The 27,473-nt window shown below is 49.2% G+C and overlaps 2 protein-coding genes across 2 annotated transcripts in view; one reads left to right on the top strand and one right to left on the bottom strand.

Annotated features, from left to right (window-relative positions):
* Positions 1 to 2,786: 2,786 nt before the first annotated feature.
* DRG1 (developmentally regulated GTP binding protein 1) lies at positions 2,787 to 13,450 on the bottom strand. Its single transcript, XM_026682864.2, has 9 exons — positions 13,346 to 13,450; positions 9,765 to 9,888; positions 8,685 to 8,860; positions 5,784 to 5,853; positions 5,318 to 5,487; positions 4,719 to 4,849; positions 4,219 to 4,386; positions 3,566 to 3,688; positions 2,787 to 3,245 (listed from the first exon to the last, which is right to left on the bottom strand). The coding sequence occupies exons 1-9, from the start codon at positions 13,385 to 13,387 to the stop codon at positions 3,146 to 3,148; spliced, it is 1,104 nt and encodes a 367-aa protein (XP_026538649.1). The 5' UTR covers positions 13,388 to 13,450; the 3' UTR covers positions 2,787 to 3,145.
* Positions 13,451 to 16,981: 3,531 nt separating this feature from the next.
* The window catches only part of PATZ1 (POZ/BTB and AT hook containing zinc finger 1), a 31,337-nt gene continuing 20,845 nt past the window's right edge, over positions 16,982 to 27,473 (top strand). Inside the window, 3 exon segments of the mRNA XM_087943067.1 lie at positions 16,982 to 17,468; positions 17,471 to 18,443; positions 23,878 to 23,941. Coding sequence (XP_087799193.1) covers positions 17,120 to 17,468; positions 17,471 to 18,443; positions 23,878 to 23,941 — 1,386 coding nt within the window. The 5' untranslated portion in view covers positions 16,982 to 17,119.

Genomic DNA, 27,473 nt, shown 5'->3' on the forward strand with positions numbered 1-27,473 from the left:
AGTTTCCCATGACAAATTCCAAGGTTCATTATGATATATCCATCTTTTATCAGGAAAAGTCAAAATTCTTGAGGATTTCAAAACTGCAATAGGTATCTGTTTAGAAAAAAAAAAGTTTTAAAAAATTTGTTTAAAAAACAAAGCATTTAAGCCACAATGGTGGTTTGGAAGTATGTGGCTTTTGGGAATTGATTCAACTGGTCGATAGATTGAGATTGTCTTGCTGTTGCTGAATCAAAAGCTTCATGATTTTTCCCCTGCAATGAAGACATTGAATGTTGACAGTTTTCTCTCTAGAACATTGCAATGTGAGAAAACACTCAAGAGCTTCAGAGATCAGAATCGGATTTAAGCCCATCAAACTAGAGAAGTGGTCAGAGACCAGCACAGCCCAGGAAACTTAGTTTGAGCAGCAGTCAGGGAGAAGGTTTCCCCAGCTTTGAGGCAGGGAATTTGAGAAGTGGGTGCTGTATTGGTCTTGGTTCTTTAGCCCTGCGATGTGCCTTGGCAGTCTCACTTCCACCACTTGAGAAACGCATCCCAACTTGGAGGGGGCTGAAGAAATCAGGTGGAATGGCTAAAGAAATAAGAGAGCTAGGTGCAGTTTAAGGCGATGAAATTTCGATGAAAACGGATTGCTTTTTAACTGTTTCCTTGTACTCTTAATCCTATCCATATTATTGGTGCATGGATGTGTTCTTATTCTTGGCAGAGTAGCTACAAATTAATGAGCCTGCAAAATTCCTGATTGCTCCCTGATTAGAGTAGAATGAAGGAATGTGAAAATGGCTCAGGCAGACACCTCCCATGAATGTTGGTGTTGGAAGAGGGGATGTTAAGTAGCTGTAGCATTCCTAGGGGGTTGGTTTCTTGGGTAGGTCTACATAAGTGGGGCTGACCTTTTCCCTTTCTTGGGAAGCTGCAGCTGTAGAGATTGTATTGGAAGAGTTTAAGGAACCAGCAAGCACACACTCAAATTATTCCCATCAATCTGACCAATGCACTTAATTAACCCATTTCTTCCCTCCCACCATACCCACCACCTCATCCTGAGATGGGCTGATGCCTAAAGCCTTGAAGGCGACCCTTCCTTAATCAGCTCTCCCTGGAGCCACCCTTACTTGATGACTGTTGCGTTGTCTTTCAAGAGGCTGTAAGGAGGGCAGTTGAATGGCAGCTAAGAAAAAAGTGGATTACCTGGACCCAGAGATGGGATGGAAAAATCCATTTGGCCAACAGCCATTGGAGGGGGGGGGGGGATGCAATGCAACTCCTGGTCCTACTGTACCTCTTCCCAGTCCTTGATACTTGCCACTAGGGTAGCATTTGGACCACCTATGAGGGTTTGGGATTGCAAGCAATCCTTGCTCCTTAGCATCTGATCCCCGTTGGGTGCAGGGAAGGAGAGGGACCTCCCTTGTGGAGTTCTATGCTGTTCAGGATTCTCCCCACTAGCTGCTTAATGCTTGCATAAGGCTGCTGGGAGTTGTTATTCACAACCCCTGTCAATACACTTGAGTATCATTACCCCAGCCCACTTTGGAGATGCTGCCAAGGCAAGTGGAAGCCGTTGGCTTGGATGGGATGAGACAAACCGAACCCCGGCAAAACAGCATTTAAACAGTTCCCAACCGGCTTTATGGCTGACTCTCAAGGGTCCTCCTGGACTCAAGCTATGTGGAATTGCAATGCTATCCAACGTGAGGGGTTCCATGTAGGGCTGACACTGACACGGGCGCATTAGTGCAGAATGCAGCAGTACAGATCATACAGCACTGAAAATGGCTTTCCCGAGTTTTGTGAAATTTCCAAGGTCAAATCAATGTAAAAAATCTGTACAATCCGATGCCGGAGTGCTTGGAAAGTCAGACTTCTCCAGCTAGGTTTACCTATCCATAATATGCTTCTTGAAAGAAACTGCTTGTGATTTCCAACTTTTATGAAGTTCAGGGTGAAATGGCAAGCGGAGGTCCAGAGGCTGCTTTTCAATTATGGTCCCCATTTTAAGAAGCAGCCTCCCTCATGAAATTAGCTCAAACTTTCTTTTTTAAATGCCTTAAAAAGTTCTTTGCAATTCTATTCAAAAGATTACAAAAAAGGGCTTAACCTATCATTTTAAAACAGATCTAACAATCTTAAGATGTTTAGGTTTCTAAGTATATTTCTCGGGCATCTTTCTTTTTTCTGAGAACTGAATATTTGGATCAAGACTGATCATTTATTTTCTTGGTTTCATTTCAACTTCTCACCAAGACTTAACTTCATTTGTCATCACTGCTTGCCTCAACGGCTGGAAGTTCTTGAAAATACCAATCAAGGTAATGCTAAGGCAACTCACTAATTTTCCAGAATGGCAGAGAGACAAATGAGGGCAACTCAGTTCCACTGGAGTATTTGTATCTTCAAGTGATCTTTCACTATTTCCTGCTCTGATTCTGACCAAATTCTTACAGTTGCTAATAGGAACATCAACAAGTCCTTTTTAAATCCTCTTGGTCTATTTCTGTTAAGTTCGTGGGGTTTTCCTTCGCATTTGGATAAAAGGTGTAAGAAAGCTAATGTTGGTGAAACTTCTGATCCGTTGTAGTGATTCTTTGTAATCCAGAAATATTTGACACTGATTTTCCTTTCAGCAATTTCTTTCATATCCCCCTTTTAGTGAAATTGATTTTCTTGATGTCAACTGCAATTTTGCAGAATCTTAACATGCTCAAAGAATTAAACGTCAAGCCTGCCTATTTCCAAGCATCACCTAAGCCCTTTTGACAAGAACATCCCCTCTGAGCTTTTGCCTGTAGATTTTATTTACATCAGCAACAAGGACAGGACCATCCCTTTCGTATACAAATCCACAAATGATGACAAGGGAGAGTTTTACATTTGCATCCTAATTTATGTCGGCAGCATAAAAAACTCCACTGACTGAACTCTTCCCAGAGTAAAAATGTGGACGCAATTAAACAGTAGTGCAAAGCCACGTGTGTTTGCTAATGCTCTCCCGCCCACCTCAGGAAAAAGATTTTAATTAGTCCACAAACTTTCACAGTTGTGTTCGCATCCACTCAACCGTTTGGCAGGCCAGGAAGTTCCATAGTTAGTCTTTTTGGAAAGGAATCGTAATTGATGGACCAGAGGGATTTTTATTTTATTTCTTGACTATCTGAATGACATCTTCATCCTCCAAAGTATGATCTTTTCCCACTTTCTGAGGGTTGTGCTTGACAGACGAGCCCCACACAAGAGCACTGGAAGAAAAAAGTGTTAGCAGAGTTAATGACATAGATCTGTTATTGCATTAACCTTATTTTTTAATCATATAACTTCCTTCATACATTAGGGGAATGTGGTAGATAATCTCGATTTATCGTGACTTAAGTAAAGCATTTGGATGGATGACTTGGTTTTCAATACCTTCTCCTGCATCACAGTTGGTCCAAGGGTCTCTGGGCAGCAGCTGCCCCCTCCTCTCCAGACACTGAATACCACCCTGCCAGACAGGACTATAGCCCCCACCTCTACAATAGTCCTAAAGGAAATGAATCGGCTGTTTGCAGACCATACTTACTATTTGAAATCTTTAATGAGGTTTTTATGAATCTTCATGCAGAAATCCTCCACAGTGGTCCGAGAGTCAGGCAGGACCACTGGAGAAGTATAATCTGGGAGCTGCCCTTTGGGTTTAGTATAACTGCAACGAATGAAACATTACTTTATCAAGCATTTATGCTTTCAGACAAGCCCCCTTTCTAATCAAGATTACTCTTTACAGTTATTATTACAAATAGAGGTTAGCCCAAAGCAGACCCCAACAAGTGATGGAGCAGGACGGAAGGCCCCTCTACCAGAATAATTCCCACCTGACAAACAACTACATGTCAGTGAAAAAGATTTGAGATGGTCTTCTCTTTATATCTTTTTTATAAATAAATGCTGGAGCATGTCCTCCATCTTATGAAAACATTCATTCTGTGTTCTAAAAATATCACAGCTCTTTTACAGAACAGAATTCAATGATTCCAACACAAACATTTTTTTTTCTGACTACAATCCTGCATATCTGAAAAACTGCTGAAATTCTGCCCCCCCCCAAGAGAATTACCAAGAACTTTGAGGGTCAAGAGAACACAGTTGAGATTTCAGAGCTGAAGGGAAATTAACACTAGGGAACATTTTTAAAGGAACTGGAATGATTTTGAGCTCTGACAAACCAAAACTTACATCCGCACAAGTTTAAGGTAATCCCAGATTCTCTCCAGCAGGTCATCAAAATTCCACCGATGATGAGCAGAGATGGGAACGCAGTGGGGCACTTTGTAAATGATGTCCAGTTCCTCAATGGAGATTTGATCAATTTTGTTCAACACATAAATGCACGGGATGTAAACTCTGCAAGGATGAAGGTGTGAACCAAAAATGTAAGACAGAGATCTTTCCTATCTTGCTCCTATCCTAACTTTCCTATCTTGAGAGTTAGGAGACTTCCAATTCTAGGCAGTTACAGTAACCAAGTTGGTAGAGCAAGAGACTCGGCCCTGTAAGCTGCATCCAGCCTATTTACTATAGTCCTAAGCAATCAGCTGCTAGGAAGCCAAGAGAGATCCCTTTCTTGAGCAGTGCTTTGTGCTTAGACCAAAAGAGCAAAAAAGCAGCCACGCTGTAAGACACCCTGGTTCCCTGCCATGCAACCAGACGCTTCTTTATCAGTCCACGAAAACTACCTGTTTCCTTCAACCACATCAATGAGGTCGTCTGCAGTCACATCGCTCCTCAGGGTGATATCAGCATTGTGGATTTTATATTCTGCCAAGATGCTCTTCACAGTTTCGACATCCAGCTCACTCTGCGGACACTGGTCAAACAAAATATGATGATACACAGAATCCTGCAGACCACAACAGCGACTGGATCAAGAGTGAAGCAGATGGACTTGCAGGCTTAGCCACGTGGCAGGAAGGGCTTAATAAGCCCACTGGCAACTGCTGCTATGGAGCTTCACGCATGAGGACGGGCCACAGCACACCCAGAGGGCAGGAATGCTAACCTGGAGGGGAAGGAGGTCTCCTCAGCAGCCTTTCGCAGAGCCCTAAAAGAGCGTCCTGACCGAAGCGGGGCTTGCTTCACTTCCCATCTCACTGCTGTTACCACTCAACCAAACTCTTGAGCTACGCTTCAAAGGGAGCCCCTGCTGGGACTCAGGGACCATTGCCAGAGACCCCTTTCAGACATTCCTTCAGATATAGCAAATGGCCTCCAGTATAAATTTATCAGGTCAGATTTCTTACGCACAGCAGGGTAGGAAAGTAGAGGTACTACTTACTGTGGCTGTGAGGTTAATGCCTCCTTTGTCCTTTTTCTTAAAGCCAATATTGGGAGGTTTGCTGTTCAAACGTATCCCAAAGCCCTCCAGCTCACTCTCAATTATCTTCTTATGTCCCAAAGGTTTCAGAACATCCAGAACTATCAGGATAAGGTTGCAGGTTCGGGCAACTGAAAAGAAAAAAGATGGGGGGGAGGGGGTAGATTCTAAAAATACTCTTCTAAAAAGCCAAACATAAAGTGTTGGAATCTAAAGGGAAAAAAAACTTCATGGTCATATAATCCAGCTCAAACCAGAGTAATAAACTTAAGGTATTTTGAATCAAATGTATGTCAAGGAAGCAAGGAAAAGCCACCCGCTTCCTTTGTATGAAAATAAGCTTTCCCTCTTGGGAATTAGAAGCAAAAGGAGCACCAAGACCTCTTCTCTTCACTTCCCCTTTTGACCTGGGACCACCAGCACTCACCTGCAATGACCTGGCGACCTCGGCCTTTCCCATCTTTGGCACCCTCGATAATTCCTGGTAAATCAAGAAGCTGCAAAGTTTGTGGAAAAAACAAATAGATGTGGAGAAGACGGACAGCACACCTTAACCAGCCGATAACCTGTTTCCCTTTGTCCTGTGATACTTCAGTCATGTTTTGCTGACCATCAGAATTTCTAGCCATCTCCTCCCGCTGATCATTTCATCGCCCATTGCATTATTCTCCACTCAAGATTGGCTTCCAAAATTCTACTCAACAATCTCACTGCAATAATGTGAAAGAGTATGTTGAAATCCTAGCTATTTATCTGCTTTGGAGATGATCTGGGAGCAAATACAAAGTCATTCTGTTCTACTATGGTCAAAAGCAAATTATCTTGGGTGGATTGATGTTCTTCAATATTTTTGGAATACCATGAAAAGACTAAGCGCCTGAAGCTGTTTAAAATGAGCTTGACATATATATCTGACAGATGTACATGAACAAACAAAGCCAGGGACAAATATCGATTAAACCCCTTCTTTAAATCCAGTGATTAAAACAACACAACACTTTCAATCATTCCTGTTAAGTTTTTCTTTCCCGGGTTTTCATCTTGCTTACTTTCCTCTGGATAACCTTCAGTTTATTAACGTCTTGTATAAAATGCAGTCTCAGAAGTGGCCACAATATTCCAACCACAGCAGAACAGAGGAACAATAACTTTTGTTTTCTCTTAATACTTACAGGGGTTCTTAAAAGTTTGCAGACACTTTTGATTTTTCAATATTTTTGCATAAACATGACCTGTTCTCCACACATATCTTAAAATCAGATAGAGAACCTAGTTAAAGAAATGAGACCAAGAATTCTATTTGTTCATTGATTTATTGAGGAAAATGATCCAAAGCTACATACTGGTGTGTGGCAAACATATGCAGACCTCTAGGATTATCAGTTCATTTGAAGAGGAAATTAGACTCAGGTGTTTCAATCCATGGGATGATAACGAAGTGTGAGTGGGGAAAGTCCTGCCTTGTCTAAAGAATAGAGAATTCTGGATATTCACTATAAAAGTCTGATCTCCACACAGGGATGTCATGGCTTGAATAGAAGAGATTTCTGAGGACCTTCAAAAACAGTGGATACTCGACAGGTTGGAAAAGATTACAAAACTATTTCCCAAAGTTTTGGACTCTGACAGTCCACTGTTAGGCAGATTATGTGTACAAAATCTCTACTCTCCAAAAAACAACACTGCTCCATCTACAGTTTGTGAACACCCAAAAGGCTGTTGGAAGGATTTCTGTGACCAGACGAGACTCAAACAGAGCGTTCTGCCTTGAATGAAAAGTATTACATTAAGCAAGGCAAGCGCTGCATTCCGGCCTAAGAATTTCATCTCATCAGTGAAATATGGTGGTAACAGTGTCATACTTTGGGCCTATTCTGTTGCTTTGGACCAGGACGGCATACCATCATTGATGGAACAATGAATTCCAAGTTGCAGCAGGAAATTCTAAATGAAAACTTTAACAGGACCAAAGAATGTTTAAAGCAGAAGTTGAGGTTTTGAAATGGCCAAGTCAAAGTGCTGACCTTTAGCCTTATAGAAGCATTGCGGAGACCTGAAGGTGGGCAATGCCCAGCGGCACCCCTGAGCTGAAGCTGTTCTATAAGGAGGAAGGGGCTACAGTCCCTCCAAGCTGTATGGGACTGGACAACCATTAATCAGAAACATTTGGTTGCAGTTATTGCTGCCCAAGGGGGGCACAGGAGCTCTTGAAAGCAAAACTTCACATATTTTTGCCACGTACAAATATGCAGTTTTGGATCATTTTTCCTAATAAATCAACAAACAAGTACAATATTTTTAACTCATTTAATTGCATTCTCTTTATCTAGTTTTGGGACTCGTGTGGACAACGGATGATGTTTTAGGTCATATTTATGAGAAATATTGAAAATTAAAAAAGGTACACAAACTGATGCACCCTGTTCCTGTTTTACCATCTTCTCTTAGTAGAACACTGACTACTTAATTTCCCTTCCTTTTCTTAAGTTCCTTTTACACCTGAACCTTAACTTTCTGTGCGATTGCACCCATCTTCTACCTCCTAGAACATCCCTTTTAATTCATAGCTCAATGGAAAATTCCTTATGCAAAATGGTTTTCTAATCTGCATGCAGACCCTACCAATGGGCCATGTGACTGGATCTATTCCTTCCAGTCCTTATTGGTTAACGTCTGCATTCTGCCTACCTCTTGTAGTTCCTGGGACCACACTATTTCTGGGGGAGGGTGCTCTCTTTCCGTCACACAATTCACTTCAAAACCCACTAGATCAAGTGGGTTTGAAAGGAATCATTTGTAAGATACGTTTCTGAACAGTTCTGGCTGATACTGGAAAAGTCAGCTTGGTCTACAGGTCTTGGGATTTTGTAATCATTTTTCTACCTATTTGTCAAACATGCTTTGTCGTTGTTTTTAATGTCAACTAAGGTTTATGAAAAATCAGAGAGCTATAAATTGCCTACTTTGCAATACACCGCTGTCTGGCTTACATACAAAACAAGTTCCAAGAATTGTCAATCAGCAGAGGAAGCTATTAGACCAGGGGTTCCCAACCTGGGCTGCTCGCACCCCCTGGGGGTGTGAGACGATATTCCAGGGGGTGCAAGAAAAGTCCAGGTAAATAATAGGATATTGGCTATATGTTGGCATTTTTATTTATTATTTATTTCAGGGGGTGCGAGGTTCGAGTGAAATTTCTTTAGGGGTGCGGGGCAAAAAAAAGGTTGGGAACCACTGTATTAGACAGTTATGATAGATGCATCTCTTCTGCTCTGGACTTGCTCACTAAGGATAAATAAAAGGCATGGACAGGCTTCATAAGCCTCACCTGTATTTTGGCTCCTTTGTACCGGATCACTCCTGGAACTGTGGTTAGAGTGGTGAACTCGTACGCAGCTACTTCTGAGTAAACACCAGCAAGATTGCTCAGCAGAGTAGATTTCCCCACCGAAGGGAAGCCCACAAAACCAATCCGGGCATCGCCAGTCTTTGCCACATCGAAACCTACCAAGTGATCATTCATTCAGAGTAACTGATAGGCCCACAAAGCCTCTAGCAGAAAAGTCAAAGCAAACAAACTGTGCCACCCTGGCATCGCCTTGAGAAAGAGGAAGGCTCACAGCTGTCCCTTCATCCAGCAATTGGGGGCCCCACTTCTCAAATCTACCCCCAAAGGACAGCCTGGTCCTGAGCTGCTGAAGCAAGAAGAGATGTATAATAACCAAACTTTTTAAATTCTATACCCTTAAGTTTTTCAAATAAAGCAACAGGAACGTACTCAACTCAGTTTACATGTATTACTACAATTTATGCTAGCATAAAAGACTGACGATAATTTCACACTTCAGCCGACAATAGAATTGTGTGAACACTGACATACCTGAAGATCTGAATGTACTTACATGTGGACAAAATGGACATTTTGACACATTCAACTGAAAAGAAAAGAACTGGCTGCTCCGTAGAGTCAGTTATTCCCTATAACAGGGGAAACTTGGCAACTTTAAGACTTGTGGACTTCAACTCCCAGAATTCTACAGCCAGCTGTAGAATTCTGGGAGTTGAAGTCCACAAGTCTTAAAGTTGCCAAGTTAGGAGACCTCTGCCCTAGACCAATAGACAGACGATCAACTACTTCTATGTTGGTTCAGTCTCTATTGGTAAAAAAAAAAAGTATAAAGAGCAGGCTGAAGGGGCAAGGTTGACATTTGGAACTGTTCGAAACATGATCAGCCCACCTCACAAAGGTGCTTGGGGCTTGCTTTCTGTTTCTTTTAGATCTTGGGGTCACACAGGTGCCACGTTGCGGATTCTGCCCTGGTTACCAAAAAGGGTTCTGAAAGTGTATTCACATCCCTAGCAAGGGATGCCCCACTCCTGCTCCGTCCCTCTGAAAGGGCAAACACACCTTCTCCGGTTCCGCTCCCTCCGCCTCCTTTGGGGGTGATCAGCTCTCGACGCAGCTTGGCCAGGCGGGCTTTCAACAGCCCCAGGTGGTGGGCCGTGGCTTTATTCTTTTGGGTGCGAGCCATCTGGAATAGTAGGGGGGAAATTCATGGTCAGCAGGCAATCTTGGAGGCTCACGGTAGAGATGGCAGGGCCAACTTTTCAGAAAGACAGACCTCTTTCTCACGTGTGGAGAGAGTTTCCTCCTTTAAATTCCTGGGAGTCTACCTCAGCGAAGATCTCGCCTAGAAAATCAACATGACCCAAGTGGCCAGAAAGGCCCAACAGAGACTCCGTTTCTTCAAGGTCTTGTGAAAAAACAAAGTGGAACAACGACTGATGACTTCCTTTTACCAGTCCGCAATAGAAAGCATCCTTACTCACTGCATGACGGTGTGGTACGCTGGCTTGACAGCCGCGGACAGAAAGACACTACAGAGGGTGGTAAGTCCAGCACAGAACATGGTGGGCTGTTCCCTGATACCATTAGATGACCTCGCTAGGGGCTCGCTGCCTTAGAAGAGCGAGGGAAATCCTCAGGGACGACTCACACCCTGGTCAGCCCTTCTTCACTCTCCTACCATCAGAAAGAAGATACAGAAGCACAGGCAGCCCTTCGCACGAACAGGCTGAAGAACAGCTTCTACCCCTGGGCTGTCAGACTCCTGAACAGAAAATAACTTCACCACAACACAGTACGAGTGACTTGCGGGTGGGCGCAACATGCAATAGGTTCGCATGGTCCTAGTATGATTCGATTGCTTATTGTACCCTATGACTTTTATTAAGCGTTGTACCTTATGATTCTTGACAAATGTATCTTTTCTTTTATGTACACTGAGAGCATTTGCTCCAAGACAAATTCCTTGTGTGTCCAAGCACACTTGGCCAATAAAGACTTCAATTCAATTCAGTTCAGTTCAAGTCTATTCTATTCTATACTATTCTATTGGACTCTGTGTTGTTAGTGGGATTCACCGGGTTAGGGATTTTCTGCCTTTCACTGTGAGTTGTATTGTGTTGGGGGCGGGGGGCGGGCATGAAGGGAGGCTCAGCCAATCTCAATGTACACATGTTGTACTCTGACAATAAAGGAGGGCTCCCCAAACTTGGCCACGTTAAGACTTGTTGGACTTCTTCTCCATGTTTGTAGTAGCAAATCTCTTATTCGGTGTCTATTAAAATAAGCTTGCGTCTTGCCCTTTTTCTCCCATAAATATGCGTGCCAACCTTCATGGAGGTCATGACCTTCTATCGTTAGTATTTATCACTTAGTTTAACCCAATCCTTAATCCAATTCAATATCACTGCTTGGTAGTAAAGTTCCCAATCCGGTAGCACAAAACCACCTCGGCTTTTACTGTCTTGCCTCAATTTTAATTTGATGCGTGGTTTCTTACCAGCCAGACTAGAATACCAGTCAAGAATACCGCGCTGACTGTCAACCATGGAGGCCATGATACATCCCAACAGACTAGAGTTAGGCAAAATGGTAAAATAGAAGGATCTACTAGATGCCCAAGGGAGATTAAAATCAAATCAAGAATTAAAAGAACAAGGAATTACAATTGATTGGTGGCCATATCTCCAAGTTCAAAACAAATACAAAACAGATTCAGAAGAATTTGAGTTTTATATGGGACAAAAACAATTGGATAAGATATTAATTGGACCAGAGCAAAATTTTATATCCAAAGCTTGTAGATACTTGTTAGATTTTAGAATGGAGGAAGAAAGAGTAAAAAATACAATGATAGCATGGGCGCAGAATTTCGGTTATAATATAAATTTAGAGTGGGAAAAATTATGGAGTATAAATTATAAATTAACAACAGCTGCAACATACAAGGAAATTTTATATAAAATGTTCTATCGGTGGCACTTAGCCCCAACAAGATTAGCCAAGATATATCCGAACGCCAATCCAAAATGTTGGAAATGCCAACGAGTTGATGGTACCTACTATCACATGTGGTGGCTATGCTCTCAGGCCAGGACCTATTGGAATAAAATTATGAATTGGACACAAGAAATTATTGGATGCCAAATTGAATTCAAACCGGAAATCTATTTACTTGGGATTATTCAAAAACAATATCCGAAAAAGATTAAATATTTAATTTTACACATATTGACAGTAGCTAGAATAGCTTACGCGCAAATGTGAAAGAGTAGAGGATTCCACCTGAAGAGTTAATTATACAAAAAATAGCAGACTGTGCTGAGACGGACATGCTCACACTTAAAATGAGAAAGAAGAATCAGGATACTACTCAATTTGGCATAGATGGTACATGTGGCTAAAAAGAGATAAGAATTAGAAAAGATGATTAAGTAAAAGAATTCTCAAGAAAGTGATATACAAGATATAATAGGATAGACAGAAGGATCAAAGATGTACAATAATAAGTGTAATATAGGTATCAAGGATAGGTATGAATAAATGTTAAAAGAATAAGACAATATTAAAGATGCATAATAATAACTGTAATATAAAGGCAATATGTATTGATGATTGATGATTAATGATAAACAAAGATAATATAGACTAAGATAGGTACGAATAGATGTTAAAGTATAAGGCAATAATATATGTGGATGTCAATGTTATTGAAAAAGTAACTAAGATTAGTACTGGTGGAAAATAATAAAAATTTATTGGGGGGAAGAGACTTGTTGGACTTCAACTCCCAGAATTCTCCAGCCAGCAAATTCTCCAGCAAAGCTGGCCGGGGAATTTGGGAGTTGAAGTCCAACAAGTCTTCAAGTGGCCAAGTTTGGGGGACCCTGCAATAAAGATTTGAACACTGAAAATGAAAAACAAAAATGGCAGAAAATGGGTTTTGTTATCAGTACGAAGAGGCAAGGGGCGACATGTTGCACAGAAGCGGTCGGGGGAAAGTCTGCCCCGCCTGCCCAGGGCTCCCTTTCGGCCAAGGCCCCGTCCAAGCTCGGAGGCAGCCCGAGAACCGACCTCCCTGCAGGGACCGAGGGGCACCCAAGAGTTGGGCGAGGCCCCCGGGCGGGCCCCCGTTTCCTGCTGCCAGGGGTCTCCAACCTTGGCCACTTTTAGCCTGGCGGACTTCAACTCCCAGAATTCCCCAGCCAGCTTTGCGGCCAAGGTTGGAGACCCCTGGCCTAGGAAAGCCCCCATTTCGCCTTGCTGCCGGCCTGGAAGCCGGGAGGGCCTGGGTTCTCCAGCCCTTCCCTGGGCACGGCAGCCGGCTGAGAGGATTTGAAGACAGTTCGCTGCCTCAAAGGAAGGAAGAGCACCTAATCGTCACCGGCGCTTCGGCCTCCTTTTTTTTTTTTTACGGCTCCCCCAAGTCAAGGTGGCAGCAGCGCATCCTCCGGCCTGCCTCGTTTACCGACATCTTCAGCGGGATTCCCGTTGCCCGGAGGCCGGGCTGCGGAGAAGGGCTGAGGCGGGCTCTTCCCTCGCCTCCGCCCCACCGACCTCTGGCCGGTAGACTGCTCCACCGCTAGGCCCCGGCTCCCCATACCCTCCGCCCAGAGGCAAGCAGCCCGCCGCTCCTCCGTTACCTCCGCCTCGATCTCGGCGATCTTGGCCAACGTCGTAGCCATGGCGGCTGTGGCAGCGGCGTCTCCTCAGAGCTGGCTCCCCTCAGGCTGCAACCGCGCAGGCGCAGGTCACTCGCGCGCGACTTCCGACTAAAGCCCTGCGGGGAGGCGGAGCAAAAGAAAAGAACGAGAATTGACGCGCCGGACTTGCGCACTCCTGCCCTGACGGAGGGCGGGAAAGGGCCATAGAGCGTGGGCGACAGAGCGGCACTCGTCCGCCCGGCGCCTTTCTCCTTCGCTACTTGAGGGCTCCCCCTGGAGACGAGAGCCGCGTCGCTCCGCTGCTTCGTCTCGCTCCGTGTCCTTTTCCAAGTGCAAAATGGGGCAGGCGCCCCCGTGACTTGGCAGTGCGGTTCCCCTCCGGCCGAAGCATGGGGGGCGCCGGGCAGGTTTGGGGCACGGACGACCCTCGCCAAGTGGGGAACAGCCCCGATCCCGCACTGGGCTGCGCTGCCTCCCCGCTGCAGCCCCCACTGAGCCCCGGGACGGAGGGCCCCTCCCCGGGAGGCAGAATTCAGGTTCTGCTTGGCAGTGTCTCCGCCGGCTCCGCGTGTGTGAAGCAAAAAAACTGGCCCCGAGCTGGCTTCCCCTCCAGAGGGGGTGCAGACACTTTAGGGCCCCGTTAACCCCGGGGCTACAAACCCGTCCCGGTGCTGCAAGGGGGAGGGGAAAAAGCAAAGGTAGTGCCAGCTGGTGAGTGCCCTACGGGGGCATCTGGTGCCAACGTGCTCATCGGTTCAGTCTGCGCCTTTGGGGATGCAACGCCTTTTGCATAGGAGCATTGGCTCCAACTCCAACCTGCCAAGAGCACCAAGGCCCATGTTGCTGGACAGTTGGCCTCCAGGAGAGAGGGATCTGCAGGTTTTCCAAAACTCAAGAGGAGTGTAACCATGGGGCCCAGCCTTCCCCTCAAACCAAAAGGCTGTGGGGGACCAAGAGCCAAGTCCCATTTCCACATTCATTTAATAAAATGACAATGGTGCTCAAGTGGGGTGCAAAACGTCACTCCTCCTCACAGGAACAAAAAGGCCCTTCCTTCCTCTTGGAGCAACCCAGAAATTTGCTTTCAAGGAAACCTGGAAAACTGGACACATTTCCAGCATCGGAGGAAGTTGCTTCTGCCAGCTGGCTTATTCCAGTGACTTTAGGATGTTGTTTTGAAAATGGTCATTGCTATTCGTGAGTGTACCCTGTATATACACAAAGCAGCATATTTTAAACAAATAGGATGATAAATATTCAGTTTAAATCCTACTTATTTCAGAGGCACACAATGACATTAATTAATAAGTTTACAATTCTGGGAGGGATGGGGGGGGAAAAGCCTCTTTTTTAAGTTTTCCAGCTATTTTGGATGTCATTTGACTGTTCAGTTCTCTGGAAATGTCCTGATTCATGATCCAGGAGTCCTGGGTTTCCAGATCCAACCCTCTAATTCAAGCAATCCAACTAGGAATGAGGAAGAATTGTAACTTCTACTCTGATGCATTTCCAGAAACACCTCCGCTAGTGTTGTACATATTGTTAAGATGGCTGGAGCATCGCTTGGGATCTACTTACAAGAATCCATGTGCGCACCCAACTCAGACATAGCAATTCCAGATGGCATATAATAAATAATAAAGCAAAATAAACAAATACAACTAAAATTCAAAAACATTTAATAGGAAATCACAGCCAAATCCTTCTCCAGAAGGGCCACAGGCTAGTCCACAAACCATGGTTAATAAACCATGATGGGTTTGTTTACTTGTTGCCTTAAAGTGATGCAAAACTTTAAGGCCAGGTTATATTTGTGTACCACTAATCTGATTTATTGGACATAATAAGCCACCAACTTATGGCCCAGAAGCGCACAGAGTAGCAGAGAAAGTTGGGCATGTTGTGCTGTCAAAAGGCCTGTGACCCAAGAGATGAGGGGCAGGCAGGTGCTGGCCTCTGCTTATTTGGGCCTTCTTCCTGCTGCCATTCCCTGGGAAGGGGGCTCCTGGGACCCCCTTGCGAAGGCATTAGCCCTCTGGGAGACTCCACTCCCTTTGCATGTGGCAGCCGGTTTTTCTGCCGGTGCAACATTCCTTGGGGTTGAGGGGTTGGGGGAGCTGCACTGACTGCCTATGCTGATGCCAAATGGCAACCCTGGGGGCATCACCTGCCCTCTTGAAGGGGCCCTGGCTCTCCCTGACTTGGGGGTGCAAGGAAATCAGCCCCCCTCCTGAGAGAACATCAATGGGACTGTGCCATTTTGGTTTTCTAACTTTGCCCATGCATTGTATTGTGACCTTCACAAAAGGGCCCCCCCAAATCCTTGGGAGCCACAGGGATGCGGCCACATCCACCCCAAGGCTGATTTCCCCACAGGAGACCCCCAGGCTGGCAGCCCCTTAGCTGGCCAAACAGAGGAAGGGGTCCGGATGGGGTAGCGGGCAGGCCAGGCTTCCTGGAGGCCTGGGCCCTCTTGTGCTCTGTGGCAACTTTGGGGGCGGCCTCCTCCACAAGAGAGGTTGGGAGATGTGGATGCTGGTGCCATGGCAACAGATGCTTTAAGTAGATGCCCTGGAAGAGGAAGGAGGAAGGACGCCGCCACCGAATCAGGCGAGCAAAACTGGGGGCCGACCTGGCAGTCTGGGGGGCAGGAAAATGAAAGGGGTGCAAGGGAGGGGGGGGCAAGAGGAGGGGGCGCTCTCCTTCAGTCTCCTTAGAAAGGCCGCCTTTCAGCCCACTCAGCTTCTGCTCCCGGGACTCTCCGAGGGCCTCCTGCCGCCCAAGAGCCAAGGGGCTGCTCGGGGGTCGTGGGGCGGCAGAAGCGGCGGGCGGCCAAGGGGGATTCCGGGACGACGAGCCACAGGCCGGGCGCAGCAGCCGCCGCCGCCGAGAGGCGCTTCCCTCGGCCAGGACCGGCGGGGAGTCCCGGCCCCGCTCCAGCAGCAGGACCCGCGGCTGGGGAAGGGGGCCGAGGCGGCTGGGCGGGGCTGCTGGGGGGCGCTGAGAGCCAGGCCGAGGGGCCGGACGGCGGGGGGCGGCGGCGCCCGGGGCCGCGCTCGCATTGGCGGAGGCGCAGGGAGGGGAGGGGGCAGGAAGCGAGGAGGGGCCCCGCTCGGGCGGCAGGGGAGGCGGCAGCAGCGCGGGGGGAGCGCTTCGCGGGGGGTCTTTACGCGGGGTGGTCGGGGGTCGGGGGCGGCGAGGGCGGCCCAGCGGAGACCCCGGAGCGGCGGCCGGCCTATTTTTGCGGCGGGGGGGGGGACGGCCCCCTCCCCTTCCTCCCCCAGGGGTGAAAGTGCAAGAGGAAGTGCAGCCGCTGCCATCTTTCCTCCGCTGCAAACACACACACACACACACACACTCGCACGCACACCCAGAGAGGGAGACCCCCGCGCCGCGCCCGCCGAGTCGACGGCCGGCAAGAGACACCGGCCGAGCCTGCCGCCGCCGCCCGCGCCCCGCCGCCCGGGCCCGCGGAGAAGCCGCCCGGCGAGGCCTGCTGGCGCCCCCCCACCGCGGCCGCTGCTCCGCTGCCGGCGTCGGCCGGGCCTTTGTTCCTCCTCGCGGCCGTCGCTGCCGCTGGACTCGCGGGCGGCCGGGCACGCGCTCCCCGACGGGCCCGGGGCTGCTGGAAGGCGCGGGCGGCCTCCTTGACGGGCGCGCGCTCCGGCCCCTCGACGGGGAAGCGGCCGCGCGCCTCCTGCCGGCCGCCGCCGGGCACAGCAGGCAGGTAAGCGCGGCGCCGCGGCCGCCCCGATGGAGCGGGTGAGCGAGGCGGCCGCCGCCGCCGCCGCCGCCAGCAACAACCCGTGCGGCGCGACCCCGCCGAGCTGCTACACCTACCAGGTGAGCCGGCACAGCGCCGACCTGCTGCACAGCCTGAACCAACAGCGCAAGAACGGCGGGCGCTTCTGCGACGTGCTGCTGCGCGTGGGCGACGAGAGCTTCCCGGCGCATCGGGCCGTGCTGGCCGCCTGCAGCGAGTACTTCGAGTCGGTCTTCAGCGCGCAGGGGCTGGGCGGCGAGGGCGGCGGGGCGCCGGAGGGGCGGCGGCGGCGAGGCGGGGGCGGCCCCGGCGGAGGGCCCGGCGGCGGCGGCGGCGGGGGGCGCGCGAGCTGGAGATGCACACCATCAGCTCCAAGGTCTTCGGGGACATCCTGGACTTCGCCTACACGTCGCGCATCGTGGTGCGGCTGGAGAGCTTCCCGGAGCTGATGACGGCCGCCAAGTTCCTGCTGATGCGCTCCGTGATCGACATCTGCCAGGAGGTCATCAAGCAGTCCAACGTGCAGATCCTGGTGCCGCCCGCCGCCCGCCCCGACGTCATGCTCTTCCGCCCCGGCGCCGCCTCCGCCGCCGAGCTGGGCTTCCCGCTGGACATGACTAACGGCGCCGGCCTGGCGCCCAACGGCAACGGCATCGCCGGCATGCCCGAGGACGAGGCCACGCGGGCCGTGCTCTCGGCCGCCGCCCAGGCCTCGCTGCCCGTGCTGCAGGGCGTGGACCGGCTGCCCATGGTGGCCGGGCCCCTCTCGCCGCCGCTGCTGGGCTCGCCCTTCCAGAGCGTGGGCGGCGTCGGCCCCTCGCTGGGCAGCAAGCGCGGCCGGGGCCGCCCCCGCAAGGCCAACCTCCTGGACTCGGTGATGTTCAGCGCCCCGGGCGGGCTGCGCGACGCCGGCATCCTGCCCTGCGGCCTCTGCGGGAAGGTCTTCACCGACGCCAACCGGCTCCGGCAGCACGAAGCCCAGCACGGCGTGACCAGCCTGCAGCTGGGCTACATCGACCTGCCCCCGCCGCGGCTGAGCGAGAACGGCCTGGCCGGCTTGGAGGACCCCGAGGCGCCCCGCAAGCGGAGCCGGACCCGGAAGCAGGTGGCCTGCGAGATCTGCGGCAAGATCTTCCGCGATGTCTACCACCTGAACCGGCACAAGCTGTCGCACTCCGGCGAGAAGCCCTACTCGTGCCCGGTGTGCGGGCTGCGCTTCAAGAGGAAAGACCGCATGTCCTACCACGTCCGCTCCCACGACGGTTCGGTGGGGAAGCCTTACATTTGCCAGAGCTGTGGAAAAGGTTTCTCTAGGTAAGAGAGAGGCGCTGCTGGGTTCAGAGATGCTGAGCTCCGTCCCCGTCCCGTCCCCTCTGGGCGCCCCACAGCCCCCCGGGGCAGCAGGTTGAGGGAGAAGGAAAGGCAGGTAGGCAGTTGAGGCCCGGAGGGAGTCTAGCCCACCCCGCCCACCTCTGCCCCGTCGAGGACATTCTCAGCGGGACACCTCTCTACGAAAGCAGCTTTTATCCCCTCCCCCCCGGCTCTACAAGGAGGGGTGAAGCCTGGGCTGTGTGCAGGGACCTCGCTTGAGTCTCCTAGGCCCCTTTTTATGGTGTGTGGGGCTGTGTCCAGCTAGGCGTGTGGATTTAATGCAGGAGTGTCCAACCTTGGCGACTTTAAGACTTGTGGACTTCAACTCCCAGAATTCCTCAGCCAGCTTTGCTGGCTGAGGAATTCTGGGAGTTGAAGTCCACAAGTCTTAAAGTCGCCAAGGTTGGACACCCCTGATTGAATGCTTTGGGTTCTGTTTTGGGAGGGCCCCACCTCGACAATGGCCCTTTTCAGAGCAGCACCCAAAGCTCAGCCCGCTTCGGGCCCCTTGCACAAAATCCCCCACACACACACACACACGTCTCCTTCCTCTGCCCCCCGCCCCTCCTCCCACGGTTCCTGAGCATCAGTTAGCGGCTTCCTCGGGTTTGCCAGCCTAAAGAGGAGAGAAGCATCTTCAGGGTGCGGATGGTCCCGAATGGGATGTCAACCTTGGCCACTTTTAAGGCTTGTGGACTTCAATTGCCAAGCCAGCTTCAGAATTCTGGGAGGTTTGGAATTTTAAGTTCACAAGTCTTAAAGTAGCCAAGATTGGACAGCTCTGGTTTACTGGGAAAAAAAGGGGGGCTTGATTGTCCTTGCCACAGCTCCTCCCTAGAAAGGGGCCCTGTCCTTCCTGTTTCTCCCCCCCATTGGCTCAAAGGTCACATTTCCTTCCCAATGGTTTCTCCTGAGTAAAAATTTAGAACCAGATTACCCTGCTTGGGGGAATCATATTTTTACAGAGGAGAGATCCTGTTCGATCCAGCAAAGCTGACTGGAGAATTCTGGGAGTTGAAGTCCACAAGGCTTAAAGTGGCCAAGTTTGGGGACTACTGGTCTAAAGGGAGAAAATGACTCTGGCCAAATCCACGTTACAAACTGAGCCAAATCGGATTTGGGGCTTGGCGTCAGGCCGTCAGCCAATCGTAGTGTGATTCTCTTCCCCTTCAGGGTGAGGGATGGCCAATGCAGACCCCTCTCCCTCTCCCCAGACAGTCCCCTGAGTCGGGACTGCTGACAAGTTAAAGGGTGGGCAACTCTAGGCGACTGTGGATCTGAAAGAAAACCTGGTGGATCTAAAGGGGCTTTGGCGATCCCCTTGAATTAATGTCCTCCTTTCCGGCTCGATCCGAGTATCTCACTTTGGTTCAATTCTTTGGAGTGCCACCTGTCCAGACAGGGCAACAAAGCCCCCTATTCAGGACCCTCCCCTTTAGGGACAAAAGAGCCTCGTTGAGCCTGGCAAGAGTCTTGTGTGCATCTGCCTAGGAGCGGGCATAGCCCTGCTTGGCAGCCGGCGGCCTTAGGAACCTTTTCCAGGTGGCCCAGCCGCTATTTTTCCTTCTGGCGTGCCTGGTCTGCCTTGGCACAGAGGAGCTCGAGGAAAGATGGCAACTGGGGCACCCTGTGACGCGCACAATGCAAGGCTCCCCTTTCTGAAGAGTCCTCCACGTCCCAGAAAGGCCCTGGCACCCCTCCGGCCTCCGCCCGAGTAGCATCTCTTCCCAGACCTGCCCTTCGCGACACAGCAGTCACAGAGATGGACGTCTTCTTCCTTTCCTGGCAGCCCCTTTGTCTCTGCGGAGCGAAGGGTCCCTTTTCCTTCCTTGGGCTGCCCCTGGTGAGCCTGGATTTGGCCTGCTCTCCTCAGATGTGGCAGGGGCCTTCCCAAGAGCTCGGTGGCAAGGGGCACTACCCTTGAGTCACCCACGGTGTGGAGAACTGAGGTGGGAGCAGCTCTGTGGCCTCGAGGCCTGGCATCTTTGCAGCTCCCTGAAGAAGGGGACTGCTCGTTTTAGGCTGTTTGGATGTCCACAAGAGGGCTCTTCCACCAGCCCCCTTCAGGGCAGTCCTGTAGGTGAAAGTAGGCGCCACTGAGTTTAGCAAGGCTTCCATCCAGGTAAGTGGCTTGTGGGTGGCTGTCTTTAGAAGAAAGGCGTGGGATAGTTGACACCAGCCAGAGTACAGCAGCCCATTGTGGGATCGCAATGCCACCCAGGCCGGGTTTTTCTAACCCAAAGTGGCTGGAATCTGCATGAGGTTACCGGATCGCTTGAGCTTTCCAGATTCTTGCATGATAGGCAAGGTTTCCGGTGATCTGGGCCAGGGGCCTCCAAATTTGGCAACTTGAAGACTTATGAACTTCAACCCTGGCTGGGGGATTCTGGGAGTTGAAGTGCATCAGTCTTCAAGTTGCCAAATTTGGAGGTGCCTGATTTGGGCCTCTGTGCATGAGGTTCCCTGCAATCTTGATGGTGAGATTCCTGCCTTTCATCTGAACGTTATTCTGTAGAGCCCAACTGTGATCTTGCCTGATGGCCCACAGCACCTGAAGAGCTCACGGTGGGGAACACCTGCATGCATGGCAGGGCTGTCCAACTTTGGCAACTGCAAGAATATGCTGGCTGAGGAATTCTGGGAATTGAAGCCCACACGTCCAAAGGGTTGCCAAGGTTGGAGATTCCTGATGTCAAAGCATCCTCCACAGGGAGCTCTGCAGGTGCTTGGTGCCATCAGGCAAGATCGCACATCAGGGTCAAAGAATTTTGCACAAGCATGCTTTTTTGCACAAAATCTGCCCTTTGGGGCAAGCACGAAGGGTCTCCTGGCCCAGTCTTGCAGCCCACCCTCTCAGAGCAGGATGGGCTTTGAAACATGGAGAGCAGTTGAAGAAGGCAGCGAAACCGTAACAAGCGAAATCCTTGAGGATTTCCTCAACTTATAGAAGTCTTTTGCCACTTCCAAATCCCAAACACTACACAGAGATGAGGGTTGTGAAATCTCGACCGAATAAGTGAAAACGTTCCCTTGGGCTCGCGCTAGGTGCCCTCCGGCCACCACCATCCATGGTTTTCCCAGGAACGTGGTACAGCCTGCACGTTTTCTGACCAAGAGCTCCCAGGAGCCTCTTTCTGCCTTGTGCTGGTGCATGAAAGGAGGACCTGCTGGATTTGGAGGCCACTGAGTCCAGGAATGGTTACTAGGAGGTCCAAACGGGTCATAGCCCACCTGCCCTTGCCTCAGCTGAACTGCAAGCCCCGTGGGAGAATTCCACGGAGCTGCACGCGATGGCTGAGCACAGAAATGCCCAGGAGGGTCATCTCGTTTCCAAGCAACTTCTGATTTTAGGATGGGACTGGCTTTCTTCCTGCCTTTGTCCCAAGTCGACCGGTTATGCGTGAAAGTTTGTTTGTGGTTGCATTGCCTGCTAAATGGGTTTTGCAAGCATTAAATAATCTATTCAGGTGACTGTCCTATGCACACCTCCCTGCTGTTCGGTTGGTGTTGATGGTCCTACAGGAGCAAATCACTGTAACAGAGTTGCTGTTTCACCGAGTGACTCTCCAAGCCACACACAGCTATCCTCCAGGCTGTTTATCTTAAATGGAAGCGTTCCAGAGAATTCCACAATGTTCTCCTACCTTCTGGCCCAGAATTTTGTGGGTTCCAGGCACAGACCCCAATGGCTCTTGCTTGAAGAGTTGCCCGAAGGCTCCTTCCGAGCGATGGCGCTCAAGACTGTTTGGGGAAGGTTTCAGGCGTTAAACACTAAAATTATAGAGATGCATTTCCAATCACGAATGAAGGCGATTAATGGTTTAGATACTTTAAATCCTTCGAGGTGCCAACTGATGCTCAAACATACAAAGGAATGTCACTTACTAAATCTTATGTGCGTAAGCTTGCATGTGAGCTGTTAAAAAGCAACTTTTTTAAGATCCTGAGACAGAAATTTTCTTGGAGTGAGAGAAAGGGGGAAATGCCTCCCCAAAGGTGGCCTGCACTCCTTAGATGTAGAACTTATTTAGCATATGGCACAACGTGCATGGACTTTCAATAGGTATTAACATTTCACCTAGATTAAAAACACAGTAAAATAGGGATGTTAAAAAGACCTATATTCAGATACTAATTTCCAAATGTGGAAATATATTGTAGATTCAGAACCCCTCCTTGAGGGAGATAGGAGGTCTAGAAACCCAAAGTATAAATAAATAAATAAGCATAAATAACCATTAGAGAAGGGGGGCTTAGTATGGAGTTGTTAGGTGAGAGACGGGCTGAGACCAGCTCTGCGGCAGGGATTCGGTTGCTCTGGTGGATGAGAAATAGGGCTGCCTGCCTCCCCGCCATCCACCCCCCTTCTGCCTAGAGGGGAGAGCAAAGGCCAGCAGAAGGCAGGTGGGTCTTGTCCATCAGGCTCTCCTGCTTGATATTGTTCTGACCCAAGCCTTGTTCAAATCAAACAAATGCAAAACAGAGATAACAAGCAAAACCTTTTCAATGGGTCTCTGTGAATTCAGTTCATTCACAGTAAAACGCTATTAAAACTAATTGTCCCAGATAAGAGCAAGCCCTGTCAAGGTTGTGCAAGGCTGCCAAGAACACAAGATAAATTGCCAGGAGATATTCAAAGCCAAAAGTCTCCTGAAAAAAAACCAGGATAGACCAAACTTCCACAAGACTTGAAGTGCAAGAACTTCTTTGCTTCCTGCAAAGAATCCCATCTCTGAGGGCTGGCTTTTATCCCTTAAGGGAGGGGCCATCACCTTGCAGCCTTACTCCCGAGTCGCCTGTGCTGCTGCAGCTGCTCTTCCCTTCAAGCAGCCCTGCGCACATGCCTACTGGGCACAGGCTCCTCGGGGACCTCTTCATCACTGCTGCCAGCCTCCACAACCTCCAAAGGCAGCACTCCACTCGCTGATGGTCCTGGCCCCATCCCTGCCTCACACGCAGGCCCCTCGTCCGAGTCCTCACTCTCCGAGACCTCAGCCATCTGCACCTGCTGCCGGCCAACCACAACAGATATCGAGGAGGCTGGAATTATGTAAGGGACCCAGGGCTGGACCATTAGATTGCGTTGTTGGTCTTTGGACAGGCAGGCCCAGCAGCTCAAGTGGCCCGGAGGTCTTCCCTAGAACATGTCTGGTTGCAGCCCTGCCTGGAGGCCACTGGCGTCTTGGAAGCCTGTGCAGTTCGTGTTCACTCGTGGCATGATGGCCTCCTGGTTCTTCAGGAGATTGGCGGGTGGGCAGGGACCGTATAAATGTGGTGCCTCCACACCTCTGGAGATACCTTGGCGAGAGAGTGGCGGTTGGACTGTGTGTCCAAGCTTGCAGATGGAGTCATGCTTGTGCTTGTTTTTCTTTTCAAGGCCTGACCACCTGAATGGGCATATCAAGCAGGTGCACACATCAGAGAGACCTCACAAATGCCAGGTAGGTATCCTGGGACGGGGTGGAGGTGTTCGTAAGAATAAAACCAAGCATGCGCTTGCAGTGAAGGTGGGGCCCCTGGGTGGCCGTTGCTTGCAGTGGAGTCCGGAGGCGGTTGGGCCTCTTGGCCGCTTCCTGATGTCCTCTTTGGCTTCTTCCCTGGAAGACCCTCCCCAGCCTTGGACCCCTTTCTTTGCAGCTTGGCTTTCCCCACTTAGAGACGAGGGTTCTCCATTCCTTTGTCTCTTCTTTCTGCCTGTCCACCGAGGACTGGCCATGGTTTGGGGGCAGCATGAACCAGCCCCTGGACACCTTTTCCCGGATGCCCCCTCCCTGCCTGAGCAGCCTTCAGAACATCCCAATGGGAATCGGTTCTTGCTTCTTCCTTGCTTTTCTCTCAGAGGCTTCCTTGTGGCTGAAGCAGAACAAGAGCAGGCAAAGCACGTGCAGAGTTTTCCTTCCGGTGGCCTAAATTTGTTAGCAGTTGAAGTTTACAGCTCAGAGATAACCCACCGAAAATGGAACTTTTGTTGTTCTTTTGATCTAATAGGATTTGAAGGAAAAGCTCTTTCCCCTTTGCACTAAAACCAAGCAATTTAGAAACGGTGAAACTCCTGTCCAGCTGTGGCTGCAGGGGTCTTTTTTCCCCCTCTCGCCCACAATTGTGTAACCCCCCTCCCCCATTTCCTTTCCCCCATGTCAAGCATGTTGGGCCGGTCTTTCCAGCCTGGATATCCTCAGGAAGGTGGGCTTTAGCTCTCGGAATACCCCAGGGCTGCTGCTGCTGCTGCTGCTGCGAATTTGGGAGGGGAAGGCACACATCGGCTGAGTGCCGGGGGAAGGAAAGTCTGGTTGAGCCCCAGAACTCTGGTGGAAATTAAAGGGGATTAAGTGTCCACTGAGCATGGGTTGCATTTTGGGATTTGTTGGCAGAATTAATAATACAGGGAGTCTTTGACTTACGACCGTTCGTTTAACAACGGTCTGAAGTTGCAGCAGTGCTAGAAAATGTGACTTATGGCTTGTCCTGAAAGTTATGACCATTGTAGCACACACACACACACAACCATGGTCATGTGACTATAATTTGAGCGCTTGGCTTGCATTTACAAGGGTTGCAATGTCCTGCGATCACGTCATCACAGTTTGTGGCCTTCCTGCCGGCTTCTGATCAGCAGAGGAAGCAGATTCACTCAACGACCACGGTAAAGAAATGGTCGTAAAGTTAGCTCCAGTCACGTGATGACCTTCTTGGCAACCACATTGCTTAGCGATGCAATTTCTGGTCCCAATTTTCATAAATTGAGGACTAGCTGTAATAGATCCCAAACCAAGATTGGGAGGACTACAGGCTGCAGGTTTGGGGGGGGGGGGCTGTCTCAAAAGAGCCTGAACTGAGTAAAGTTAGAAGGGGGGGGGGGTTGTTTTAAGCTGCTGTGGGGTTCGTAGCATATTCTGTTAGAAATGGGCAGTAGCAGCCCTCAATCAAGTCTTCTGGAATCAACCAGGAATAAGCAGAAAATGAAATCACACCCTGCAACCCTGCAAATGGGGAGGAAAGTATTATTTTTTTTTAAAAAAAAAAATTGGCTTGACAAAGTTAAACGTTAGCAGGTTTCTCTTGGGAGGAAATGGTCATAGGAATGCTTTGCATATTTTTACTTGCCGGAAAAATGGTGAACGTTCACCCGGAAGGGAAGTGGGCTTGTTCGGGGATGGTATTTGGCCTTGAAAGATGCTGAACCTGGCACGAGTTGGGGTGGGGGTTGTTGTCAGGGCTGGGCTCAGTTGTTTTCCAGGTGAGCCTGTTTGGTTGTTTCTCTTTCTAGGAGTTGCTAATTGCCAATAATCACAACCAGTGCATTAATTAGGCAGAGCTGTTCCTTGCCGCTGTCGTCGGCTGTAAATTCAGCGACAGTCAAGGGGTCTCTTGAGGCGGATCTGCTCTTTCAAGGAAATACAGAACAAGCTGAACCCCAATCCTAGCTGCATCTCCTTCATCTTGTCTGGACTTAACCACGGTTTATTTGCCTTTGTCCAGCCCTGGCAAGAAAACCAGCTGCTTCCATTCAGATGTGGGGAAGCAGGAACACAGCTGGGTCTCTCCCCCCATTCAGCAGGGACTTGGCCCTAGGGCTCCTCTAGCCTCATGTAGATGTTCACGTGTGCTAGGAGCAAGTTGGCCCTGGGGCATCACAGAGCAAACCTAGGCACCAATTTCTGGTAGGGGGTATCATAATCGAACAGGAGAGGTGGGCTCGTTGTAAAAGAGTGCCCCCGTCTCAAGACTGGTGTGCTTGGTGGGACTGAAATCTTGGGAGGTCCAGGAACAGGTGGAGTTGGAGCAGCTGCATGGTCCTTCGGATGCCCTGAAACTATAATGCCCCTGCATGACCAATCACTTCGCCAGAAATAGGATGTTGGAGATCAGCTATGAGATTCTCCAAGTCAAGGGAAGTTTCCTTTAACAAAGGTTCTTATTGTCTGCTTTAGTCAGGGACCCTTTTTGGCTATTGTGGGTATTTCCATCACCGGAGGTTTTGAAGAAGAGAATGGGCAGTCATTTGTCCAGAACGACATGGGATCTCCTGCTTGAGCAGGCGGGGTTGGACTAGAAGACCTCCAAGGTCCCTTCCAACTATGTTATTCTGTATTCCATTCACCTGTCGGTGAGCAAAGGGCAAGCTCTCCTTACCAGACCCCCTTTTGTCCTTTCAATATCGGGAGGCGCGTACACCCCCTCCCCAAAATCCTGCCTAGCTAATCAGCCAGCCCCCCCGTGACTATGTTTTTCTCCTCGTGGCCTCACACCCAGATGTGAGCAGCGCTTCTATGCTAGTTAGATAGTTAGAATTCTTTATTGGCCAAGTGTGATTGGACACACAAAGAATTTGTCTTTGGTGCAAATGCTCTCAATGTACATAAAAGAAAAGAGACATTCATCAGGAGTCAAGAATCATACGGTACAACACTTAATGACAGCCATAGGGTACAAGAGGCAATCAAATCATACCAGGAAACGGTCAGTTTAAAGAATAGAATAGAATAGAATAGAATAGAATAGAATAGAATAGAATAGAATAGAATAGAATAGAATAGAATAGAATAGAATAGAATAATAGAATAGAATAGAATAGAATAGAATAGATAACAGAACAGAATAGAATAGAGAATAGAATAGGAGAATAGAATAGATTAGAATAGAATAGAGAAGAGAAGAGAAGAGAGTAGAATAGAATAGAATAGAATAGAATAGAATAGAATAGAACAGAGAACAGAATAGAGAATAGAATAGATTAGAATAGATTAGAATAGAATAGAGAATAGAGAATAGAGAATAGAATAGAGAATAGAATAGAATAGAATAGAATAGAATAGAATAGAATAGAATAGATAACAGAACAGAACAGAATAGAATAGAGAATAGAATAGGAGAATAGAATAGATTAGAATAGAATAGAGAAGAGAAGAGAAGAGAAGAGAAGAGAAGAGAGTAGAATAGAATAGAATAGAATAGAATAGAATAGAGAACAGA

Source organism: Notechis scutatus, chromosome 13, assembly GCF_049901735.1.
Source record: "Notechis scutatus isolate UNSWTSFEM ecotype Mainland chromosome 13, rNotScu1.2, whole genome shotgun sequence".
Taxonomy (NCBI): domain Eukaryota; kingdom Metazoa; phylum Chordata; class Lepidosauria; order Squamata; family Elapidae; genus Notechis; species Notechis scutatus.